Source organism: Neopsephotus bourkii, unplaced genomic scaffold, assembly GCF_033783945.1.
Source record: "Neopsephotus bourkii isolate Nb327-2 ecotype Australia unplaced genomic scaffold, CSIRO-AGI_Nbou_v1 NB_107, whole genome shotgun sequence".
Classification (NCBI taxonomy): Eukaryota; Metazoa; Chordata; class Aves; order Psittaciformes; family Psittacidae; genus Neopsephotus; species Neopsephotus bourkii.
In genome coordinates, this window is record NW_026900624.1 from 16,574,889 (window position 1) to 16,599,496 (window position 24,608).

General features: G+C 48.4%; 1 protein-coding gene across 1 annotated transcript; it reads left to right on the forward strand.

Moving 5' to 3' along the window:
• The first annotated feature begins 696 nt into the window (after window positions 1-696).
• On the forward strand, window positions 697-24,608 carry CSNK1E (casein kinase 1 epsilon). The gene is made up of 11 exons (XM_061363600.1): window positions 697-984; window positions 5,096-5,183; window positions 11,130-11,240; window positions 11,394-11,542; window positions 12,236-12,464; window positions 18,674-18,844; window positions 20,940-21,088; window positions 21,601-21,793; window positions 21,886-22,025; window positions 22,405-22,470; window positions 23,023-24,608. The coding sequence occupies exons 2-10, from the start codon at window positions 5,108-5,110 to the stop codon at window positions 22,435-22,437; spliced, it is 1,251 nt and encodes a 416-aa protein (XP_061219584.1). The 5' UTR covers window positions 697-984; window positions 5,096-5,107; the 3' UTR covers window positions 22,438-22,470; window positions 23,023-24,608.

Below are 24,608 nucleotides of genomic sequence, written 5' to 3' on the forward strand. Positions count from 1 at the left end.
AGCTTGAGCCTCTTGGTGCCAACAGTCTGTACTTATGTTGTGTATTTGCAAGTTGGCATAGGGGTCCCAGGCTAGATGCACTCTGCGACTGGCCTGGTATGGGGGCTCTTGAGCTCGCCCCCATCACGCTTACCTCCTCTGCCCTCAGCCCAACTGCAGCTCTGCTGGTGGGTACCCCATGGACCTCTGTCAGTCCACATTACGGTTCACGTGTGCATGATGATGCTCAATCTGATTTATAGCTGCTTCACTGAAGGGGTCCCCCTGCACCCAAGGGATGCAGGATGGGGAGCCCTGTGAGGGGTTGAAGCAGCTACGATGCCTCATGGACCTTCCTGCTTGGCATCTGCCACCATCACGATGAGACCCATTGCCCTTGTGTGAGCATCCCCATGGAGGACTTGGGCCCATGACCCTGCTGTGGTGGCAATGGCACCATACTGGGGCCACCCCCACCACAGTAGGGTGCCATGTGTGGGTTGCTGCCCCACTCTCCCCCTCAGTGCCCTGCTGAGGAGAAACCTTCAGTGGGGCGCCCATAGGCCGCTGTGTAGAAGCGTCCCCCCAAACACACCTCGTGTATAGGGTAAGCCTCCCCCTCGCCGGCGCTGAGGGAGGGCAGCGGGAACGACGGCGGGCTGCGGCGCCTTTAACGGCGGGCGGAGGTGGAGGAGGAGGAGGGTCGGGGCTGCGCTGCGCTGGGTGACATCAGTGGGTTTGGCTCCGGGGCTCAATGGAAACTGGGTGAGCGCCGGGCTGTGCCGAGCACACGCCGGCTGGAGAGACGGCGAGCGGGCGGGAGGCGGCAGGCAGCGCCGCGCCGCTCTGAGCCAGCCGAGCTGAGCCGAGCTGAGCGAAGGAGGGACGCGCCGGGCACGGCCGCCACCAGCCCTCCCCAATCCTCCGTCATCCTCCCCGCCGCGGCCGCCTGGCCCCCTGACAGCCGGCGGAGCAGCATCCCCACACGGCCCCCTTCCCGTCAGGGTGGGTATGGGGGGCGCCCGCCTCCATCTTGGGGCGCAAACCCCGGGGGAAAGGCGGCCCCTCCGGCTCTTTGTGTGCGCGGAGGGAGGGGGAGGGGGCGGGGAGCGGAGGGCAGGGCGCGATGCGCTGGGCTCGGGGGGGGGGCAGCGGGGGACAAAAGCCCCTTTGTGGGAACGTGGGGAGGGGGTAGCCTCCTCCGGTAGCGGCGAATTTGGGGAGGGGGTGCCCCCCTTCTCCCCTTTCTTCCTGTTCTTCCCCCTGCCGGGCCCTGCCGGCAGGCCCGGGGTGAGCGGGGAGGGGGGTCGGTGCCGTTCTCTGCGAGGGGCAGCGGGGGTCCCTGTGGGGGTCCGCCCCATGGGTGCTTTAACCCCCCCCACCCTCCTGCTCACTGATGCTCGTTGTCTCCGTCCCCAGCGCCTCTCAACGCCTGTTTCGGGGGGTGGGGTGGTGCGTTTAGAGGGGGCTCGGTGTTCCTTTTGTGCGGGGTGTGCCGGGGGTCGGGGGTCGGGGGCCGCAGGGGGGGTGGGGGGATGCGGAACGGCGAGAAGTTCAGCGCCGTTCCCGGGGGTGGCTGCTTTTTGTTACCTACCCGGAAAAATAACAGCCCTGGTAAGGCTGCCTTCGCGTAGTGTTTTGCCTGTAGGGGGTGGGGGTGTAAGGGATATATTTATTATTATGATCATTTTTTTGTCCCCTTTTTCTGTTTTCCTGTTGTGGCTCTTTCACCCTCGGATGTAGTCCAAATGCCCTGTACATGGGGTTTGTACCCCCCTCTCCCTTTCTCCTCCCCATCTAATTTGCTGCTTTTTTGTAAGTGGGAAAGGGTCTGGAGGGGTTTGGTGTTTTGCCTTGCAATCAAAACGTATTTTTTCTTCTTCCCGTTTTTATTTTGGCCAGTTAAAATTACTGCTTTGCCAGCCTCTTCCTTTATTCCCTTCACACATACACACACACAAAAAGCCATGTAAAGTCTTTATGGTCTACGAGCAAAGCAGCCCCCACTTGCCACACTTCCACTGAACGCTGGAGAGGTGCTGGGCTCGGCAACCTCCATTATGGAGCTGTGGGATTGGTTTTGTGTGGCTTTTGGTAGCCAAGGCATCTTCTCACTCCCGACCCCCTCAGATGGCACTGAGGTGGCCCTCCTGTCCTGTGTGTGCCCCCTGTACCCCCACCACCTCCAGTGGTCTCTGTGTCTTCGGTTGCCATCGGCGCTGGCACAGCAGTGCGAGATCAACTCTTATCGTGTGTTTATATAATGGCCTTTGTGCCTGTACGTGGGTATTTTATGTTATATAAAAGGGGATTGGTGCAAAATGGTGTGTGTGTGGAAGCAGTGCTGGTGGCTGGATAGTAGGGTTGGTTTTTTTGTGGGTTTTTTTGAGGCTGTGTAGTATATTGTAGGTGTCTGTGTAATGTTGGCTATTCACGTATGCAAACGCTCCTGCAGAGCACACACTCGCTTTGAGGTTGTATGTGTGTTAATCCCATATGGAAAACTAAATGGTTTAACTAAATGATTGCCCTGAAGCCCCTGGGAATGCTGCTTTGGCTGGAGAGAGCAGGAAGGGTGACAGGTCGGGGGGGGGGGGGGGGTGTTAAACCTGCTGGGGGGGAGGGCTTGAGGGAGGGATGACTATTGTACAAGTATAAATAATATAGGAAGACTACCGTAAATTCTATATATAATAATACGAATTTTAGATGTAAATTTCTTTCTTCTCGTAATAGTAGACCTGAAGATCAGATGATAAGGGTGGAAGCTGTAGCTGGTGGGTGTATCTGTGTGAAGTAAAAGCAAATGTGATCGATGTTCGAACTCCTGGAGCAGTTGTGGGGGGGGGTGAGATGTGTGCCCTGCCCCCTTACCATAAATCCAGGCTGTTGCTCTCTGTCTGTCCTGCTCCACCCTGGTTTTCTAAGCACACTTGTGTGTGTGTGTTGGGGGGGAGATAAGGCAAAATGACAGCTGTTGGAGACCATGATTTTTCACTCCATTATCCTGCTTCCCGCTTCCACCACCTCACCCTGGAGCATTTTTTAGATTCCCCTTTGGAGCCTGTTGCTTAATCAGCTAGAAGGGCTGCTGCCTCCTTGGGCGAGTAACCCTTCCTAACCTGGCTCCTGCCTGTCCCAGAAGGGTGGGACCACAGTTAGGCTTGGGACTGTGGTGTTGTACAGCAGTAACTGCTGCTCCATGGTGCACAGAAGACCCCGCGCCAGGGCTTGCTACCTACTGTCGTGGGTCTGTGCAGCTTGTAGAGACTCACCCGGCTGGGAGTTGGACTGGAGTGGAAGTGCTCAGGGTTCGCAGGCCATGACGGAAGGAGGTTGGAGAGCTGTCTTCCTGACAGTGGTGTGACGGGTTCCTGGGGACACAGACCTTTGATCGTTTATTGGAGTAGGAGTGTAAGCAAGTCAGATGGATGTTAATGTGGTTATACAGAACAGCAGGCAGCGGATAAAAATCATGTCTGTTTGCTGCACCCTCACCCAGGTACGCCTGCCTCCTGCTTTGGTTCCCAAGGCTCTGCCTACATTCCTTGTAGTAAGAAAGTCAGAAATAACCACAGGGGTTTGTAGACTTTAGGCGCACAGAAACCCACATGCATAAGTAAATACTAGGTGAAGGGACTCCACCTCGTTAAGTGTTTTGTGTGTGGTTTCTGGTGACTGAAGCTCTGCTTTCAGGGTTCACAATGTCCCCTGAATGCCTTGATAGGATTATTTCCCTGTATGTCTCTGCAGCCCGTCCATTCCTCTTTCTGTAATCTCATCTCCTGGGGCAGGAGAAGCAGCTCTGGGTTTATAGTGTGCTCAGAATCCTATAGCTGGGATTATTTTTTTGTGCTTGTGTCTCAGAAGGCTATTCCTCTCTCCCTCCCTTCTTTCTTTCTTTCCTCCCTTCCTTCCTTCCCACCAGCTTCAGCAAGGGAAAGTTCCTCTCACCTACTTGAGAAAACATGAATCATTCCTCACCTTTCCTGTCCCCAGCAGGCTCTGTGTCTGCATTTTGTACGCTAATAATGTGGCATTGCATAAATTAGGAGTGTAGCAAATCCCTCCAAGAGGAGATGTGTTTGCTATCTTGGGAAGAGCTGCGGTTCCTAGAACAAGTTGATGGCCATGGAAGGCGTGAGGGAATGGGCGCTGTTATGGGGGAAACTGTTGGAACTGTTTGGCTGAGGTGCTGCAGCAGAAGTTGAGGTTGGCAGGGAGAACTCCGTGGCTGTGGTCCTTCCTCCTAGTTGGTTTTATGTGGAAAGGGAGTAAGCTAAGCCTGGGCATGTTGATGGGGTGTAGCAGGTCAAAGGGTTAGCTAATCACCTTGGGTGAAGGGACGAGGAAAGGCCCGAGCTGCTAAAACCAAACTGCTGGCACACCTAGGTAGGCAACAGAGATGGAGCAGCTCAGGTAGACCGAAGGAGGCAGTGATCCCATCAGCAGAAGTGTTTGGAGATAAGCAAGTGGCATTCTTAGTCAGTGCGTGCCTCGAAGGGTGCAGTTCAGCGAGATGTCTCCTCCCAGTCCCATGTGCTGGCCCCCACCTAGAAGCAATGGAGTCGCTTGCTCCTGGCAGTCTGTCTTGCAGCCCTTGGGTCCTGTGCTTCACCACCACTGAGGTGCTGATCTGGGGCTGGGCCAGAGAGCACTCCTTCTCATAGGGTTTATTATGCCTGTTCCTTTTGGTGTCTCAGAAAGTTACCACTGTCGTGGTGCCAGGTACTGTAGATTACAAGGAGCGTCTCTCTTCACAGTAGTATCACCTGCTGAAACCTTCTTAGGAGGGATTTCCTGGGCCCTCCCTTTCCCCTTCCCCCAAGTGTCTGAACAAAATGGTGGGGAAGAGATTCAACCCTCCTTTATTGCCATAATGAGAACATGGAAAACACGCTTGAATGGAGCATGTTCCTGTAGCATTTCTAGCTCATGCTGTCCCTGGACATACAGGAGGTCAGGAGAGGTGATAGGCTGGGTAGAAGGTGAAGTATTTCAAGATTAAAAAGTGTACCCAGCCTCTGGGTGAAGTGGGGAAGTCTCTTCTCTAGTTTTACATGATTCACTTCCTGTTTCTGCTCTGACGCCGCAATTTCTGTGCTTCTTTTCTCAGCACGACCGAACCATGGAGCTTCGAGTGGGGAACAAATACCGGCTGGGCAGAAAGATTGGCAGTGGCTCCTTTGGGGACATTTACCTAGGTGAGTGTGAGTGAGTCTGTCCGTCCACCTGAAAGGTTGTTTTTCTCAATTACATCATTGTTTTGGGGTTGTTTTTCTTGCCTGTTGGTATTTGTGGGCACCATGTAAGGTTGGAGGTGGTGCAGAGACAAAGAGCTTCCAGGAATACATGCTAGTTGCTGCCGGTTCCTGGTTCCTGGTGGCAAAGAAAGTGGGATGAGCTCAGCTTTGCCTTGCAAGTATTGGATACACTGTGTTATTTGGTCAGACTGATTTAGATTTGAACTATTCAGGGCATATTTGTCATACACCCAATTCCAGCTCTCTTCCTTTTCTTGAGCTTCGGTGTGTGCGAATATAAACTCTGTAAAGAGTGGGTGGTGGAAAGGGAGGAGATGGCTGTTCTGTCAGGGTAAAAGGAGTAAAGTTTTGGGAAGATTGGTAGTGGAAGAGGTGGTCCAGCAACTGTGAGAAAATGGTGTGAGACCAGGAGGTACAAAACAGGTCAGAGAGGCTGGCCTGGTTAAAGTGCTGAGGCCCAGATCAGTTGTGTCTGTAATGGGATTTAGTTAATGTCTAGAATGACCTGAGCTGGGAGCTCAATGGACAGAGCCCATGAGGCGCTGGGTTTCCTGTTATAATGGCAGGTCACTTGGGGAGAAGTTCTCCCAAGCCAGCATGCTGACATGTAGATATGTGCCCTGATGCTTTGCCTACTGGTGTTTTTATTGGCTCAGACCATGTGGGGCCAGATTGGAGAGACTACCCAGTAGCCTGATCAATCACTTCATGAGAGCTGGTGTGGCTCTATCTGTCATCTATTTCTCACCACTACCTGTTTAGCTGTAGTCCTGCAGGCCAGCAGAGTGATGGCCCTCTCCTTTCTTGGTGTTTGTGCCCTTTGGGTCCTTACAGGTGGTCATTGTGTGCTCCTTGACTATTAATTTCTCAGTTAAGTTGAATTTTGCTTCCCAGTACCTCCACTGCTCCTCACTCTTGCTGGTCCTTCAGTTTTTCCCTGTTTGTCCATCTGGTGAGCAGCTTGGAGCCTACACAGCATTCGAGATGTGGCATTCCCAGTGCCTGGCACTGAAGGGCTACCCTTGGGTGATCTGTAATGTGATGCTTCTGTATAGACTGCTTTGGGTCTCCTTGGCTTCCCCCATTACCAACACTGTATCAGATTGCAGAATTGGCCTTAGTGCACAGTCAGCTGTATTGTAGGACATCTCTTCCAGGATCTGCAACATTTTTCCAACCGTCTCCAAGTTCCTTTCACTGAATACCTCTAGTTCATATTACTTTTCCCTGTGTTTGTAGATCACTTTCTGTTTTCTACCTCTGGCTTTTATCTCCAGTTCCCTCTTGTTTTATTATTCTCTCTTGATTGGTGTTGGCAGCCTCTCTTGATTAAGTATCCTGTGGGAATCATCAGTAATAGGCTTTGTTGCCACCTTTATCCAGAGTGTGAACGAAGATGATAAATAATGGATCTGAGATCCCAGTTCCACTGTGTGCTGCCTTTGCTGCAGCCTACTCCTGTATGCCACTCTTCTGTGGCCCTCCAGCCAGTTAGTGACTTGGGTGACAGTGATTTTAATCTCCAGGTGCTAGGGATTGAGGAATGATAGCCCAGACACAGCATTTTCTACCTATGCTAATGCTTGAAGCCTTCCAGACCCTGTACTGTCTTATACTAGGACATTGGATCTTGCCAAAACATCTGGGGTACATGTGGAGAAAGAAGGGAGGTATTAAATGATGAGGCCTGAGACTGTATTCCTCTATCATGTAACAGATCTTCCACCTGTGCGGGGGGGGGGCATGGAAATGAAGTGGAAGGGGTTGTGCCTGCATTGCCTGTAACCAAACAGCATGAGAGGCAGAGGAAGCCCCAGTGCTTTCCTGGCTTGGTGAGCACAGTGGGATGCCTCCAACTGCCAAGTTAAACCAAGTTACTTGAATGCAGTATCAAAGCCCTTGTGATGTTCATTGAGGTGCAAGCCAGTGTGTTTTGAAGCAGTGATAGCGAGACTTGTTGGAGCCTGGGTGACTCCCCAGCCTGGAGGGATCGGGCATGGAGTCTCTGGTGTGTCTGGAGGACGCTTGTGCTCATGGTATCCTCTCACGGCCTGTTCTGAGACAGAGGGACTCATTCATGAGGACTTCTCTCCCACACCAGATTCACCTCACGGTTGCCTCAGTATTAGTGCAGAGATAGAGCAGGGACAGACAAGCCTTGTCCCTGTAGATAAGCATGGGCTGCACAGTTAATCTCTAGCTTCTTTCTTTCAGGATGTTAGTAGCTTCACCTCTGTGACCAGTGAGTACTGTTTGCTATGTTCTTTGGGATTTGTTTTGGGGTTTTCCTGACAGAAGAAAATGTGAAATTGTACATGGGCAGACACAAAGGATGGACTCCTGCTAATTCTCATCTTGGGTTTAAAGCACAGTGCTTTACTTCCATGCCCTACCTTGTGGGGATGGATGTGCTGGGGGGGTATCCTCCCCATGTTGGCGTGGGAAGGTAGGAAATGAGATTGAGCCTTGGCTAGCCCATTTGTCTCTAAAAATGCTCATTCAGAAGAGCAAAACCCGAATTGCAGAGGAATTGCTGAGACCTTTGTGCCATCAGAGAGGTGCTTTGTTGGAGGTATAGGCCATGAGGCAGGGCAGGGTTGCTGGACACGGTGAAAATTGTCAGGCCAGGATGCACATTGGTGGTGGAGAAAAGCTGGGCAGACAAAGCATGCTGGGACCTGCGCTGACTGGGGACAGTTCCTGGTGGCAGGCTCCTCCTTTGCTGGGAGGGGAGTGCCTTCCCTTTGTTTCCTGGCTTGTTAACTCTCTCTCGCCCTATCTGACTTCTTCCATCTGTTCCCAGCCCTCCATTCTTCCTTCTCGGAGCTGTAGGGAGGAGAGTGAGCAATGGGGAGAGCGGGAGGGCTGTGCCTTTTGGCTCGCCGGATGTGCAGGGAGGGCGGTGTTTATTGTATCAGACATGCAGCAAGGCTTCCACGCTGAAAAGATCCTGTTTAGCCAGTGACATCTTCTGTCCCCGGGGCTCCGTTTCAAACAGCTTGTGATGAATGAGTTGAATTTGTGCAGCCCCCACAGCGGAGCGAGACTGGGGGTGGATGTAAGGAATTATCCCCAATCCTACATGCGTCTCTCGAGTGGCTGAAGCTAGGCAGGCTCTGCTGCATTTGTCTGAAACGTGATGCTTGCCACTCTGGAAAGGGAACAGAGAACTGTTGCTTTTGTACTTGTATCTTTAAAAAAGATGGTGGTTAAAGCATGGAACAAAGGATCTGAGGGACTCCTTCCCTTGAATTCCTTCCTCGCTTGTGGCAGCCTCAGTCTGGGTAGATCTCTAGCCAAGAAATGATAGAGGGAGCAACCTGAAGCCACAGTGGGGCTTGGGAAGCTTTGTGAGTGTTCAGTTGGTGACCCCCTGAGCAAAGAGTATCTCCTCGTTGGTCCTGTTTTCGCCATTCGAGGTCATGGGGTTGTTGTTTTTTTCCCCTAGGAGACTAACACCTGTGTTTGGGCTATGGGAAGTGTGGGGCTGAAGTCCATGTTGGTCATTTGAATAGTATATTCACATTTTGCAGAATCTTAAGGTGATGCTTACCCCTCCTGTCCCTTTTCCTGCCTTACATGCTCACAGATAACATGGCCCACCTGCAAACAGCCTAGTAGTTGAATGTATCATCATCTTCCTAAACACACAGGGTAATGTGGAGATGAGAACTCATTCATCTTTCTACTGTTCAACTTCTGGGGGGAGTAGGTTTCATTCAAAGTGCTAATGCTACTGCTGTTGAAAGTCAGCAAGACTCATCATTGCTTGTGTGTCAGCAGATGGATTAGGAGAGGGAAAAATCCCCTCAGGGACTGGACAAGTGAGCTGCTGCAGGGGATTTGGAGGAAAGTCTTCACAAAGGCAGGGGAAAAAGATGTGAAGGAAGTGCTATTATTTTTTGGATGTCCTGGCTGTTGCCATGTTGAATGAGGGCTAGTGACTGAACACTAATTTTAAAGGTAGATACTAGTGCAGGTAACATTCTTACTGTGATCAGAGACCCTTGTCCTGCTCTTTTCCTTCTTGCACTCCTGATGCTTGTAAGAAGGGTCCTGTGACGGAGTGAAGCGAATGTACAGACTTGTTTTGCTGGCCACCAGTTTCTAAGTGAAAAATGCCAGCATCTTTCGTAAAGTTATCATTGGAAAAGTGGCTCTAGCTCTCAGGATGGCCTTTTCCCTTTCCCTGCTCATGGATCTTGAGTAAAAACCTGTATTAAATTCATCCCATTGCTTCTTCTTCCCTCCCTCAGAGCACCCTAAATAATTCCTCTCCCTCCTTAGTGTTTACAGCCTTCAAATACTTGCAGACTGTTGTCATGTCCCATTCTTCCTCCCCACCCTTCTTAGTTGTATGTCTTGTCTATGTTACATATTTAGCTCTTTTAATCTTTCTTAGTAAATCAATCCCTCTAGGCCCTGATGGTTTTTGTTCCTCTCTTACAAATTCCTAACAGCTTGTCTGTCTCGACCCGGCGCTGTAGTATCTAGATGACGTCTTTTTTGCTAGCAGGCAGCTCTTGGCTAACTTTGTTTACAAGCCAGAACAGTTCAACAGGCGATGGATCTCCTTAGGATCCAGAGGGGAAAATGGATCCAGTTGTGTCAACATTCCCTTTTTCTCTTTAGTCCCTGGCTCGAGGTGATGGGTGGAGAGATCTATCTGCAGCTGTCCTTGTGTACTCTGAAAGTCTTATCACAGGGATCAGGAGCACAAATTAACCCGACCCACTAAACTAGCAATGGTTTATCTGCAAAACATCACCTTTAACTCCAGCTCATGTTTGCCACGTATGTTCTGGAGTAGTTTATTTCATGACAGTGTTCATAAGCTCCTCATGATCAGAGATGCTCTCCAATTTGTGTTTGAGTGCAACTTTCACTAGTTTCAGGTATGAGGAAGGGCTTCTCTGTGTGTATGAGGCAAGCATGGAGGGGGAGAGAGAAGCAAGTCCTGAGTGTCATTCCCATGACCTGTGTACAGATCTTCATTCTTTCCATTTTAGGATGGTGTGAAACATCTGGAATACTCTCAGCTAGTACAAGAGAAAGACCAGCTTGTTCCTCCTTTGACAGTGCACTTTGGGACTAGAGTGCTAGCTTTCATGGCTGACAGCTCAGCTTTCTTTTCAGAAAGACAGCGTGTCAGGTGGTTTTGTGTCATTGCAAACTATTTAGCACTACCTTCAACAAAGGTGTCTGAGTAGCTTGATTTGGTATCGGATTCAGTTTACTTTTCATGCTTCTAACTTGAGGTGTAGCAAATGTGTCTGCGTTGGCAAAGCATAAAGGTAATATTAAAGCCCTCGGGAGAGGGGAGAAGCTGGAGAGATGGGATTTGTCTGTATTGATCAAGTCAGGGCTGTGGCGGAAAAAAGGAGGTAGCTGAGAATGTTAGCAATGTCTCCTCCTGAACTAATTGGCTCTGTCGACATGATGTACCTGAGGAAACCAGTAATTTTGCTGGGCAAAAGGTATTCCATATCATTGCTTGGTGGCTTGCTTGGGTTCAGGCGATAGGTACATGATCATGGACAGCTAAAACTTCCACTCAGTTCAGGTACTGCTGATATGTTGAGACTGACCTCCCAAAGCCTGGCACTTTTTGAGAAAACGAGGCAGTTAACACATTGTAGGACATTGTTCTAACCTGGCTGCAGGATCAGGGTTGGTTTTTCATTCATATGCCATCCTCTGGGCTTGCCTTTGCAAATGGCAGTGCTGAAAACACTGTGAAGCTGAAGAGGCTGATTCTCATTTCTGTCACAGAATAAATTTCAGGGCAAGTCTTAAGATTTTTTGGCATCTGTACAGGCCTTGTTAAAAGTGTTTAGCTTCAGTGGAAGCTTGCACAATCTTTATTTTACCCTCATTTCTATGCAGGAGCCAATATTGCAACTGGTGAAGAGGTGGCCATCAAACTGGAATGTGTCAAAACCAAGCATCCCCAGCTCCACATTGAAAGCAAGTTCTACAAGATGATGCAGGGAGGAGGTGAGATGGGGAGAAAAGGATGGAGCTGGGGGAGTGGTTGAAGAAGGAAATTATTCTGGAGGGTCTTGGAAAGGAAATGATTTGCTGTTACATACAATCTTCTTAGCAGGGGATGCAGCAGTTCTGTGGGCTTAATATTTCTCTTTTCCCCAGTGGGTATCCCCTCCATTAAGTGGTGTGGAGCAGAGGGGGACTATAATGTGATGGTGATGGAGCTCTTGGGGCCCAGCCTGGAAGATCTCTTCAACTTCTGTTCCCGCAAATTTAGTCTCAAGACAGTTCTGCTCCTGGCAGACCAGATGGTGAGTTTCCTCTGAAGCATTTGTGCCTACTCTCCTTTTCCATGCCTTTTTGTTTTTTTTCTCCTCCCATCCCCTCTGCTCAAGAGCTGCTATATCCCAGGCTTTTTCCATTTAGCAGTAACCAGCTGCCGGGTTTTTATTTCTTGATGAAGCCAGGGGCATGGGACCTAGACACTGCTGGCTTTTCCTGATCTCCATCCCTCCTTCCGTCCCCTGCTGCTCACCCTGTGTTAGCGTTGAATGCATAGGTGCTTTTCCCTCAGTGAGGAATGATTGGCATTGCTACCTACCTCAACTCAACTGCCTATGGCCTGAGTTTAAGACCCGTAGCTGTTTGGACCCTCTTCCTTTCCTGTTGTTTGAAAGTTGACTGGTGTCAATGTTGAAGCTCAGAGTTTTAGTCTGTACAGACCTGCTTCCCATCCTTCCTTGTGGTGCTAATGGTGGCCTCCCCAGATTGAGGACTGGTGTGTGGGGTTGAATTCTCTCTCCATCTCCAGATGCTTCTGCCCCAGAGGGTGTCTTTTCCTTGGCTGTCATCTCTGATACTCTCTGCAAAGTATCCCTTTCCCTGCTCTATCAGGCCAGTGTCCTGGACCTGGACAAGGTGCTGCTTTTAACAGACACAGTTACGATATAAGTTTCCTTCTTGCTTGTCTCATTATTTACTTATTTCTTTATTCTCCCCTCCAGATCAGCCGTATTGAGTACATTCATTCCAAGAACTTCATCCATCGGGATGTAAAGCCAGACAACTTCCTTATGGGCCTCGGCAAAAAAGGCAACCTAGTATACATCATTGATTTTGGTTTGGCCAAGAAGTACCGAGACGCCCGGACCCACCAGCACATCCCTTACCGGGAAAACAAGAATCTGACTGGCACAGCCCGTTATGCCTCTATCAACACCCACCTGGGAATTGGTGAGCCTGCTGTTGCCCCACGTGGGGCTTTCCATGGGAAGTAGTGTGTCCCTAGAAGGAGGGGATTGAGTTCTGTGCCTGGCTGTGCTGCTGACCTGATTTGAGATGGTGGCCAAATAACTTGGCTCTCAGGCCTGTGTTACCTCTCCTGCCTTTTGTGGCACTCTGAGCTCCTGAAGGCAGAAATTGTCTCCTGGTATGTGTCTGTACACAGGTTAGTACAGTGTGGCCCTATTTAGAATCAAGGCTCTGGCCTCCCCAGCAATATTGCTCCTAACTCTGCCTTGCACAAGTCTTGCAGGCTTATTAGTTATGTAAAGGAGACATTCACAGGCATGGAGCCTTCAGGGATATTTGAAACCTTTCTTGTTGACTCCAAAGTGCCTTCATCAGTGATTGTTCTGTAGCTGTCAGCTGGAAGAATGCAGGCCCACTGTAATACCCTGCTCCCCACCACTGAGTGTGGGGGTAGTAGCCATGTGCTGGAAATGTACAAGAAGCTGAAATAGGGAAGGGCTTCCTGCCACCTGGACATGCAGGTTTTGTGATTGAGGAATGATTGTCACAGGCCTTCAAAATACAGATGTGTCTGTGAACCACACTGATCTGTTCACCACAAGAATGAGTGAGGCAGCTTTAGGGAGGTAGGGCTCTGCTTTTAGTGTCTATGATTAGTACTGAGGAGATAAAACTAGGCAGTGGCTGTTGTCTCAGGTGCAGGTTAGTACCTGCTGCCCTTATATTTCCTGAAGTTGTCCAAACTCTTGACTTGTGAATGAGCTCTTGATGCATAACACTTGGTAGCTGCAAGGAACAGAGGTGAGAATCTGATGCAGTTTTCTCTTCTGTTCCCTGGCCAGAAACTTCTCTCTGGTGTGTGATGTCTTCCTTCTGCTGAACTTTATCCACAGTGTGAGACTTTCATAGTTAACTGTAGGGCCTGTTCTGAGCAGGCTGACTTGGTTCTGCTACTGATTGGCAAATCCGAAGAGCAGAAACATGGAAGCTGCCCTGTCTATGGACCCAGGAAAGTAGCTACTGTGGTTGCAGCTCATTTTGCATCTCTGGGAGACCTTCTGAGATGAATAAGCTGAGAATTTGAAAAACAGAGCAAGGAACTCAACTTTTAAGCTATCAGCTTCCACAAGATTCCATGTCCTCATTCTTCCTAGGGAAAACTCCCCTCGTGCAGATGGTTTCTCAGAAATCTGGAGTCAAGACTTGCCCTGCAGAAAATAAAGTGGTTTCCCAATCCCTTCCTTTCTTCATACTGTATAACTTTACACTGAAAATGCTTTATTTATATCGAAATGAGGAGTGTTGTGCATTGAGAATGGGCTGTGATCCTGACCTCTTCCACATGGTAAAAATAGTTCTTGTAGAGCTTTTCGAGTTGGTCTTCTGTATTCTGGCTTGACCTGCTTATATATAACTGACTCTCCATTGAATTCTCAGTCAAAATTTCCACAGCCGTAGTAACTGCCAAAGGAGACATGCACAAAATAAGTCTCACTACTATGTCTGTCCATTCTTTTGTGTGTGCCTGCTCTGTCTGAACTGATCACAGGAGGCTCCATGTCTGGTTGTGGGGTTGGTTGGGTTTTTTGGTTGTTGTTTTTTTGTTTTCTAAGGACTTTATTATTCATCCGACCCCGACTTAGCCCTTTGCTACTGGCGCTTGGCTTGAACAAACAATGTCTGAACACTAAACCAAGGGCAGGTTGCATACACCACCAGTCTGAGCACAGGTGTTGCTCTCTTCATGGCCTTTGCTTCAGGAAGGTCTGGGTGTGAGCTACTCTATGCAACAGGTCTCAGGTGTATTATCTCCATGATGTAGGTAGTTCCCCTGAATGGCATAAAGGTTACATGGCTTGCCTGGAGGAAAGGGGATGGGGGTGTTGGGGTTGCAGCTGGAGTTCCTGTTTCTCAAGACCTTGGCACAGGGTGTGTGACAAGCACGTTTGTGAGTTAGCAGCATTGCCATGGAAACCATCGCTGTGAATTTTTGACTTTTCAGAGACTAAATTCTCTGTCTTAATGCTACATTAATGTGGTTTAGGCAGAAGGAAGGAACCAGGTGCCAGGGTATTCATGTGACTGGAATAGCAAATGAATAAATGCCTTTATTTGAATGTGCAAGCTAAGGGTTGGGCATTCCGATGTCTGGAGGAAACGCATTCTTTTCCCAGTGACCAGGGGGAGAAGTAGGAGGCGAGATTGGGGAGGGCTTCCACAGCTGGAGACTTGCTGTGGGGGGGAGTCATTAGACTGTACAGGCTTTGGTTCACGCATTCCAGTCAATTTTCACATGCTCTGGGGATGAGAGTCCCTTGCACCCTCTGGAGCTTGTAAAGTCTGAAATAGATGCCCAGGGGTACCCATGAGACAGTTTTGAAAGAAGCCTGGTGGGCTCTGTCTGGATAGCAGGAGACTGGGGGTGGGAAGTTCCTGCCCAAATTCAGTCCTGCATGGTTTCAGTGTAGGCTGTGCGGATCATCAAGTTCTGCTCATCTTGCCCTCTGTCTCCCATTTTGGATTCTTGTGTGTTCTTCAAGGCTGTTGCTATGCCTAGGGAGAGAAAAGGGAAGTGTAGTTCCAGCCAGCATTTGCAAAATCAGATCTAAGTATATAGTCAGGAAAACATTGCTTGGTTAAGATGGCTTGCATTGGGCTGGCTCCAGCAAAGACAGCTAATTTCTAGGGAATCCTGCATGGGTGGAACAGCATCCCTTTGGGTAGGATCAGAGTGGAGGGAAGCACTGCCCTGGGGGACCAGGAGGCTGCAAAGAAACAAGTTTTGTCATGAACCTTCTGTCTATGGCAGCCAGTCCTCAGTCTTCTGTCTTTGCCCAACCGTGCCTTCCTCAGGTATCTTGCTGTCTTGCTATTCACCCCTGATTCAGCTCTTTCTGAGGACCCTGCTTTGGGAAGGGAGTGAGGGTGTGGGCTGGTTGGGAACCTCCCTGGGAGTGGGAGGGAACTGACAGGAGATGGCTTGCAGAGTGGGTTGGGTTTGAGGTTATGCTGGGTTGTGTGGGGAGGCAACCTCCTGGTTTTTATTGGAAGAGGTTTTGTGAGGGAGGGAGGAAAGCGTCTTATGAATGTAGCAGTTCCTCATGTACTGCAGGAGAGCCAAGAAACTGAACTAAAACGGAGAGAAGTGTGATGTGGAGACACAGGTCAGGATGGTCATCATGCATCTGGACTGACTTGCTCTGGGCAGGCATTCATGTCACTTGTGTTTTGCTTTCTCTTTTCAAACTGTAAAGTGAGATAGATAACTTCCCCCACCCCACCGTGTCCCAGGGATGCCGTGAGAGTTAGTCAATGATTGTCAAGCTTCTAAAAGTGGAAAGCAGTGATCTTAAATAATATTTCTTTGGTGTGTAAAGGTGAACTTTTTTTTTGCTAACTCTAATTACTCCACTTTAATTACTCCACTTTTGCTGTCTAGTGTTACCTAGTGTCTTGAGGATGTTCCTATATGAGGCCAAGCCTATAAAATATAAAAATGGAGATGTGTAATAGTAACTGAAGATGAAACAAAAAAAAAAGGATGTAATTCAGGATGTGGTAGTGTGGGTTACAGGTGAAAGACAGCTACAATGTTTTGAGGTAGCTTGACAACTGTAACCCATGAGCCTGATGCTTCAGGTTCCTCCTAGGTTTAGTCTCACTGAAATTGTTTAAGTGGGCTACGGTGACCACATATACCTGAGGCAATGGACACTGGGGATGTGATTCAGTCAGGCATTTATCATTCAGTGTTTTAAAAATGAGGTGTTGTGCTTGCAGTTGTTTCTTCTCTATCGTATTGCTGTGTTAAGGCACAGGTGGGGTGTGTTTGCATGCATGTAATAGATACTAGTAAGCTACCCAGTTTGGTTTTGTAACCCCTTTTGTTGCCTCTGATAAGAGCTTGTAGTATCCCCCACTGACTTCAGGCTATGTAACCTCAGGTGTCTCATTCTGGCATTCTCCAAATCACTAGGACTGTGCCTGGGTGTATGTTTGCAGAGCATATCCTGTTCTGGATGGGTTGGCAGCTGTGCTCAAAGCTGCTGTGCTCCACGCAAGTGGAGGTGTGTGGTCCAGCCTGCCCTAAGCAGTGGGGAGTTCAAGCAAGATTTTGGAGGCAAGATCCTGTTTTATTCCTAAAGAGTTGATTTGTTTGTTCAGTCCCTGCCTTTCCCTACTCCTCTGAGGAGCACAACCATGCTGTAGACAGGGAACCCATAGTTGCAGGCTTTAAAGGTACAGCATATATAAGTCAGGGGATGGCAAATGGCAAGACTGAGGTTACCTTCATCTCCTCTGCTTTCAGGCCCTGGATGTGCGTTCTGACTCCATTTCCACGTGCCTTCTGTCTCAGGATGTAGGTCATTATCAAATGTTGTCTAGTTTTATTTATTTGATATATATGGTGTGTAATTGCAGCTCTCTGAGACTACACATATCCCAGCCTTTGGCCAAATGCAGACCTGGGTTTCTTTTTCCCTGCTCCATCCATAGCATCTAAGCATCTTCCAGCCAGTCATGTAGTTATCTTTGGCAGCAGCCTGATAAGATTAGGAAGTATTAGCCCCTTTAAAGTGGGTAACTTGAGGCAGTAAGGTCAAAAAATGCTGTTAGTTTGAGCATGAAGAAATAAGGCACTTCTTGGGCATCTGCAAGGCTGCTTTCTCCTCTACACCTGTCTTGGAACATGGCATTTTTATGGCATTTCGTGTGCTTTGACCCAAAGCACCTCTCCTCTCAGTAACAGTGATAAGCCCAGTTCTCAAAACTACTAGGAGATTGAGAGGTGCAGGAGGAAGAAAGGCCCACAGCTTGTGTTGGTACACCTGGACATCTAGATCTGCGACATGGTACAGCTACTCCTTCATTAGGGTTCAGCTCAGCTAGCAGAGTAAGGGGTAGCTGGAATAATCCACTGGCCTTAGGATGGGGCAGGTGGTGGCATGTAACTAATACTGACAGTTAACCCACAGACTAACACATAATCTGCAGCATCTTCCAGGACATGGCACTGAATCCAGCAAAATGGGCTGCAGTAGCAAATTAATATAATAGATGAATCTCTCTAGTCTTTCCTCTGCCCCTGTACTCTCCCTCAAGCCATATTTCACCTCTCTGTTACCTATGGAAGTTGTTGTTCTCCTCAAGATGTAAATAGTGGGTTTTCTTTTGGGGGTGGGTGTGAGGAGAGAGGGGAGGAAGGGTAAAGAGCTTCTTGCTCCTTTTTATAGATGAATTTGTAAGCATGTTGGTGTTGCTGGGAGGAGTTTCACAAGTTAACCAGTCAGCATTTCCAGTTGCTGAGGTTCTGCACCAACTCCATCTTGAAACTTAAAATGGCTTGGTCATTCCAGAGAATTAAGTTCAGTGTGGAATGTTTTTGTTTATGAAATAAAACAATTGTTTCCCAAATAAGTGTCTAAAAATGGGCCCATAAAATGGCATATTAAGGGCAACCCTTGCTCTAAGTAGAGTTGGCAGTGAAGCCAGTTAAACAGTCATTCCTCATTTGGAGGGGAACCTTTGAAAATATACCTCTGTATTCATACCTGTTTCTTCCACAGCTTGAAAAGTGCCACCTCTCTGGAAAGATCATTGCACAGCATTGCATGTTAGGCTTCTCTAAACTATCGGCAGTTACTTACCACAAGAAGGGGTCATTAGTTCCCTATTTCTTCCCAGTGTAAAGAGTATCAGCAGGTTAATTAGAAGATGTGTTTGACAGGGTTTGTTGGGCTTACCTCTATTAGCTTTGGCTTTCTGTGACTACTTCAGTTGTGACTAATCCCCAGGGTGAAGTGGTGTAGTATCATTCTGGGTGGAGAAGTGTAGGTGCCCTTCCTCTGGGACTGGGAAGAGCAAAGTAGGCAGTGTCGCTGCAGTACTTGTTAAGCTGTTGAATTCTTGTGTGAATTAAGACTTGTCTAAGGAGGTAGTCAGAGTAATTATTTATTTATGAAGTGGGTTGGGCTCTGTGGGGAGAGAAGCTCTTTAACTCTTGCAGGATGAACGTCCTCACAGGAATTTGTACTGGAATGTCTTCTACAAATTTGTCTATCCGTAGGAACCTACCAGAGAAAAGAAAGAGGTTGTTTCTTTTGTTCTGTGCTCGCCTCCAAAGCTGTGTGATTGCCAAAGGAGTTTTGGTTGCTGCTCACTCTTTGCGCCTTTGTAACTTTTTCTTGCAGAACAAAGTCGCCGCGATGACCTGGAGAGCCTGGGCTATGTGCTCATGTATTTCAACCTGGGCTCCCTGCCCTGGCAGGGCCTCAAGGCTGCCACCAAGCGCCAAAAGTATGAGAGGATCAGTGAGAAAAAGATGTCAACGCCCATCGAGGTGCTCTGCAAAGGGTACCCTTGTAAGTGCTCTGATCTTGATGGTTGTCTTGTCTGATGTATGGCTTGCTCTCCTGCTGAAACCCCTTAGAGTCTTGTACCTAGTAGAGCCTAGTACCCCAAGACCAGGATGTGCTGCTTAGACCAGTGATGGGAAGAAGAGATCAGTAGTGATACAGTTCTGTTTCAGAAGTGGGAAACATATTTTTGTGGAGAGTCAAGACTGTGATATTAAGTGCAGAGAGTGATGAGAGAGATCTTTAGGACCTTATGAAAGGTTTGGAAGGCAGTGGATAGTTAGGTGAGAAGGTGTGCTAATGGTCCTCAGTTTTTACTGGGTAACGAGAACGAGGGCCAACTGATGAACTCCAGAAATAATCGGGCAATGAAGTGGCAAATGAAGTTCTTTGTAATTAAAAGTGGAGTGATACCTTAAGAGGCGAGAGAAGGCTTGGTCCTCATATGCAAAACAGTAGGCTCTGAGCTGACCAGTGCCGCTCACCAGTGAGCTGTTGAAGTTAAAATAGGTGGTTCTGTGAAAGTGGTGACTCTGTACTTTGTGGCTGCTGGGTGCTAGGAATTACTTGGGAAGAGAAGAGACCTGAGCAGTGTGTGTAAACCCATGGTCCACTTGCACCTTGAGTGCACTATGCAGCTCTGGTCCGTTCCACTGTTTCTGAAAGGGTGCAATAGAACACATTTGGGGAAGAGTGGCTGGAAAGCTGCCTGGCAGAAAACACTTGTATGAGAAATAGCGTAGCCAGCAGAGCCAGGACAGTGATCATCCCTCCCGTCCTCTGCATTGGTGAGGCTGCCCCTCGAATCTTGTGTTCCGTTCTGGGCACCTCACTACAAGAGGGGCATTGAGGTTCTGGAGCGGATCCAGAGAAGGGCAATGGAGCTGGTGAAGGGCCTGGAGCACAAGTGTGATGGGGAATGGCTGAGGGAACTGGGGTGTTTAGTCTGGAGAAGAGAAGGCTCAGGAGGACCTTATTGCTCTCTGCAGCTACCTGAAAGGAGGATGGAGCCAGGAGGTGGCTGATCTCTTCTCCCAAATAACAATCAATATGACAAGAGATAACAGCCTCAAGCTGCACAAGGGCAGGTTTAGACTGGATACTGGAGAAAATTTCTTCCCCAAAAGGGTGGTCAGGCATTGGAACAGGCTGCCCAGGGCAGTGGTGGAATCACTGTCCCTGGAAGTGTTCAGAAACTATAGATAAGGCCTTCAGTGATGCAGTTTAGTGGTGGCAGTCCTGGGGTAAAGGTTGGACTTGATGGTCTTAAAGGTCTTTTCCAGCCTGGTTGATTCTATAGTTCTAAGGTCCAGGAAAGGGCCAAAAGGGTGATCAGAAGTGAGGTGATTTTTTGTACAAGCAGTGAGTTAGCTCGAACCTGAAGAGGAGGTGATTAGAGAGATGATAAAGTCTACATTCCTGCTATGCCTCCAGAAGTTTGGATGAGAGCTGATTATTTGGGGTGCCTGAGTTTTTGTATTGGACGAGAAATGGAGACCCTGCTAGCTTCAAAACAAAATAGTGTGGTTCTTCATACAGCCAGTAATAGACCTGTGGAACTCTTTCCCAGAACATATTGTGGATACTTAAACTTTACAGGAATTCAGGGAGAGATTGGACAACCATCTGGAAGAGGGATCCACTGAGGGTTAGTAAATCATTAATTAGAAACTACATCCAGATGAGGAAGTTCCGTCATCTGAAAGTAGGTGGAAATTGGGCTAATGTCAATGGAAGTGTCAGATGTGCTTGCCCATCCTAGCTGTCTGCTGCTGGCCACTGCTTCAGACAAGCTACTGAACTAGGAGCTTTCCAAGGACACCTCCAACTATTCTTCAGACCTGCATTCTTATTCTTCAGCAGAGAGCAAGACTTGCTACCTCTCACTTGCAGAAGCAGCCAGAAAAAGAGAAGTGTGAGCATTTCTTCTGGTAAAAATAGGAGTGGGGTCTTCTCAGTGGCCAAAGCACTGCAATAAGCAGGCTCTGTGTTTATGCCATCCTGGGCCAGCACATCACTGCTGAAAGGCTGCAGCAGCTCTGCAGTGGTACAAGGGGGGCTGGGTGGCATTCAACAACCAACTGTTCTCTGCTCCCTCCAGCTGAGTTCTCGACATACCTCAACTTCTGCCGTTCACTGAGGTTTGATGATAAACCTGACTACTCGTACCTGCGGCAGCTCTTCCGCAACCTCTTCCACCGCCAAGGCTTCTCCTATGACTATGTCTTTGACTGGAACATGCTTAAATTTGTAAGTGTGTGTGCTGAAAGGGCTGGAGGGACAGGGGTTGGTTTCTGTATCATGAAGATAAGGGGGGAAGGTTGGAAACTACCTGCCATTTATACTTTACCCCTGGCGAGCACCTTGAGAAAGGGGACCAGGTAGAGTGAGAAAAGGCAGAGCTGTTTGGTGGTGCCAACTAAAGGGATACTGCTACTGTTGTGTTAGTAAGTGTGTCTGATGGAGCACATGTATCAGTGGATCTGTAGCTGTAGGTAGGTAGAGATGATTTTTCAGGAGAGAACTGTAGTTGGAGGTGGGACACAGGCGGATTGCAATAACAGCTGAAGTACTATATGCTGTCTTCCCTGTTTCTTCATGGAAGAGAATGAGTCCCTCTCTTGGTGGACTGGAAGATGTGTTTTGGGGTTGGAGCTCTGCTTGCTTGGTGTGATGGAGCACCATGTGTGTTCTGTCTGGGGCTGCTGCTGTCTCTCCCACCTGATAGCCCTGTGTGATGTGGGGGTTTCCCCTCTCCTCAGGGAGCAGCCCGGAACCCTGAGGACATGGATCGGGAGCGGCGAGAACACGAGCGCGAAGAGAGGATGGGGCAGCTCCGGGGGTCAGCCACACGAGCACTGCCTCCTGGCCCGCCTGCTGGAGCCACTGCCAACCGTCTTCGTAATGTCACTGAGCCCATGGCCTCCACCCCCACCTCCCGAATCCAGCAGTCTGGTGAGTGGGGAGGGAGAGCTGGGAGGAGGTTGTTGGTTGGAAACCAAAACAATTGACCAGTAATCTTGTCTCACATCTCTTTGCCCCAACAGGAAACACATCCCCCAGAGCGATCTCAAGAGTGGACAGGGAGCGGAAGGTCAGCATGAGGTTACACCGAGGAGCTCCTGCCAATGTCTCTTCATCTGACCTCACAGGGCGGCAAGAAGTGTCACGGATTTCAGCGTCACAGGTGAGTCCCTGCTGTGAGGTTCGTGGCTTTGGCCTGCGTGTCCCAGAAAGACTGTGAGCCCCACGGTGGTTTTTACCTGATCTGATAGAACTGACATGAGCCTGAAGCTTCTAGTGAAGGGGACTGGTACCAAGTTATGCCTTCACTCTTCAGTTAGGTATTATCTGGAGGCCATGCTCATTACTGTCATCTTAGGTCTGCATGGCTTGGAGTAAACCTTCATCTGGTTGTCTTCCAGCCTGCAGTGGTTTGGAGAACTGGAATCATAAACTCCTGGGAGGGAGGATCTCCTGAAGGATGTGTTCAGCCTCTGTTTTGGTGTCTTTGGTGCCTTTTCTTTCTCTTCATCCCTTCACTTGCTTTTCCTTTTCTCTTGTAGACGAGTGTGCCATTTGATCACCTTGGGAAGTGAAAAGCAATTGCCACTGGACCAGTGTTTGCTTAGGTGAGCCTGTCCTTGTGCCTGGGGACCCCCAAGGATGGAATTGATGGCATAAAAGATGAGATTAAGGCTGTAATATTGATGTGGGAGGGTTGGTACATTTCCTCTGCCTTAGTTTGAGATCTCTCTTGGCTTCAGAGGGAAGAGTAAGGTTGGCTGCCAAAACCTTGAGGGGCTGGATTATCTTTGGGTGTAAAAATCATTTATGTTTCTCCAGGGAGGGTAAAGGGGGGTGAAGAAGGTGCTGGGCCAGGAAGTGATTTCATTAGTTCCTAATGAAGGCTTTTCTAAGCAGCGTGATAGTGTTGGGGAGGAGGGTGCTGAGCATGTAATCAAGTGTGTGAGGCTTTGCATGGCTGGGAAGTGCATCTTGTAGAGGAAACAGCAGTAGCTGGGCTATGTAACTCTGAGGGGTGGCAGGAGTGTAGAAGAAGGGGCTGATTTGATTAGTTACACTCCAGCTGGCACTGGAAGTGCTGAGAAGAGCCTTTTCATCTAATATCCCTTCCCTTTTTCTCTTCTATTTTTTTTTTTTTAATTTTATTCCCTTTCTAGTGTCTTCACTGTATTTTTCTTTTAAAAAACAAAAAACCCCAAAAACAACAACAACAAAAAACAAACAAAAAAAATGAACCCCAAACCACCTGACAGAATATCTTTTTTGCCAACGAGGAGGAGTCGAGCTGTGCCCCCTGCACTGGTGTTAGCCGCTTCTGAGGGGGCTGCCTCTGTCCCCCCAGCACCAGCGCCTCGAGGAGCTGACGACGTGGGAGCCATGCAGGAATACCTCCGCTTCCCCCTACCCCAGCCCTGCAGGGCCCTATCCCCAGTCCTTTCTCTTGACCCTCTGCTCCTGGGTGTTTGGTTTCTCTCTTTTGTTTTATTATTTGTTTTGTCCTTCTTCTTGGGATATCTTCTCATCATTTTTTATTATCATTATTTTAAAATCATATGGTTTCTAGCCATACAAATTTTAACTTTGCTCTCCTGTTTTTCTGAGGGCAGGGGCTGGTGGGGGTGTGGGATTTTTTTGTTTTGTTGTTCTGTTTTGGGTTGTTTTTCTTTCCAGGAGCTTTGTGGGCCAGGAGGGAATCAGACTCCAGCCACACTTGATGGTAAAAGTCTGATTTTATTATTATTTTTTTTAATTATTATTATAACAGAATTTATTTTCTCAAGCATTAAATGAATTTTAAGCTGTGAGGGGAATTGTGGCAACAGCCTAATCATTGACTCGGGCTTCCTTACCTTGGGTGGCTTCTCTGCGTCTTTGTTTCTTCGTCTGTTGGGAGAAGTGCCGGACTTCCCTGATCCGAGCGGTCCTCATGCGCCGAGGGATCTCGATGGAGAGGCATCTGGTCCCATGGAGGATGGGAAGGCTGGAGCTGAAATACAGGGACAAATACACTTCCCATCCCTGCAGCGGGGTCTCTTTATTTTTTCTTCTTTTTTTCTCGTCTGGCTGTGTGTGGTTTTTCTATTTTATTTTTTATTTTTAATTAAAACCTGGTTTAATTCCTGCGGAGAGAGCGCGGGACTTGAGGAGAAGAGAGGGGCGCACAGAAACTGGAGTTGGGTGTTTTTCCAGAGCGATGGCTCTTGCTCTCTCCTTCCCTCTTGCGACCCCAAGTAAGATCCACCGTACATGCACAATCCCTACCTGCCCTCTCCCACCTGTCTCCCTTTCCCTCTTCCCCCCCCCACTTTAGTTGGTTTTTAAATATAATTTAGGAATACTCAAGCTGCTTCGTGGCACTTGGGGCTTTGAAACACAATGATCACCACTGCGACCTATGGCCTGTAGCAGACACACTGTCACTGTAGTGTGGAGCCGATGGGTTGTTGGCAGGGAGGGGAGGGAGGGGTTAGTCTTTGTTTTGTTTGTTTTTATCCTTTCTATTTAACACTTTATTTTTCCTCCCTATTTTTTTTCCTAATTTATTTACCCCTCTTACTGTCTTTTTTTTTTTTTTAATTAAAGAGCAAAACTTTTTATTACTTTGTAATTTAAAAAAACAAAAAAAAAAACCTGAAGAACTTTGGGGGGGATTTTGTACTTTTTTCCTGTGTAAATATTGGACTTTTTTGAGCTTTATCGTGGTTGTTAATTTGAAGTAATAAAGTAGAAAATGATAAAGTGA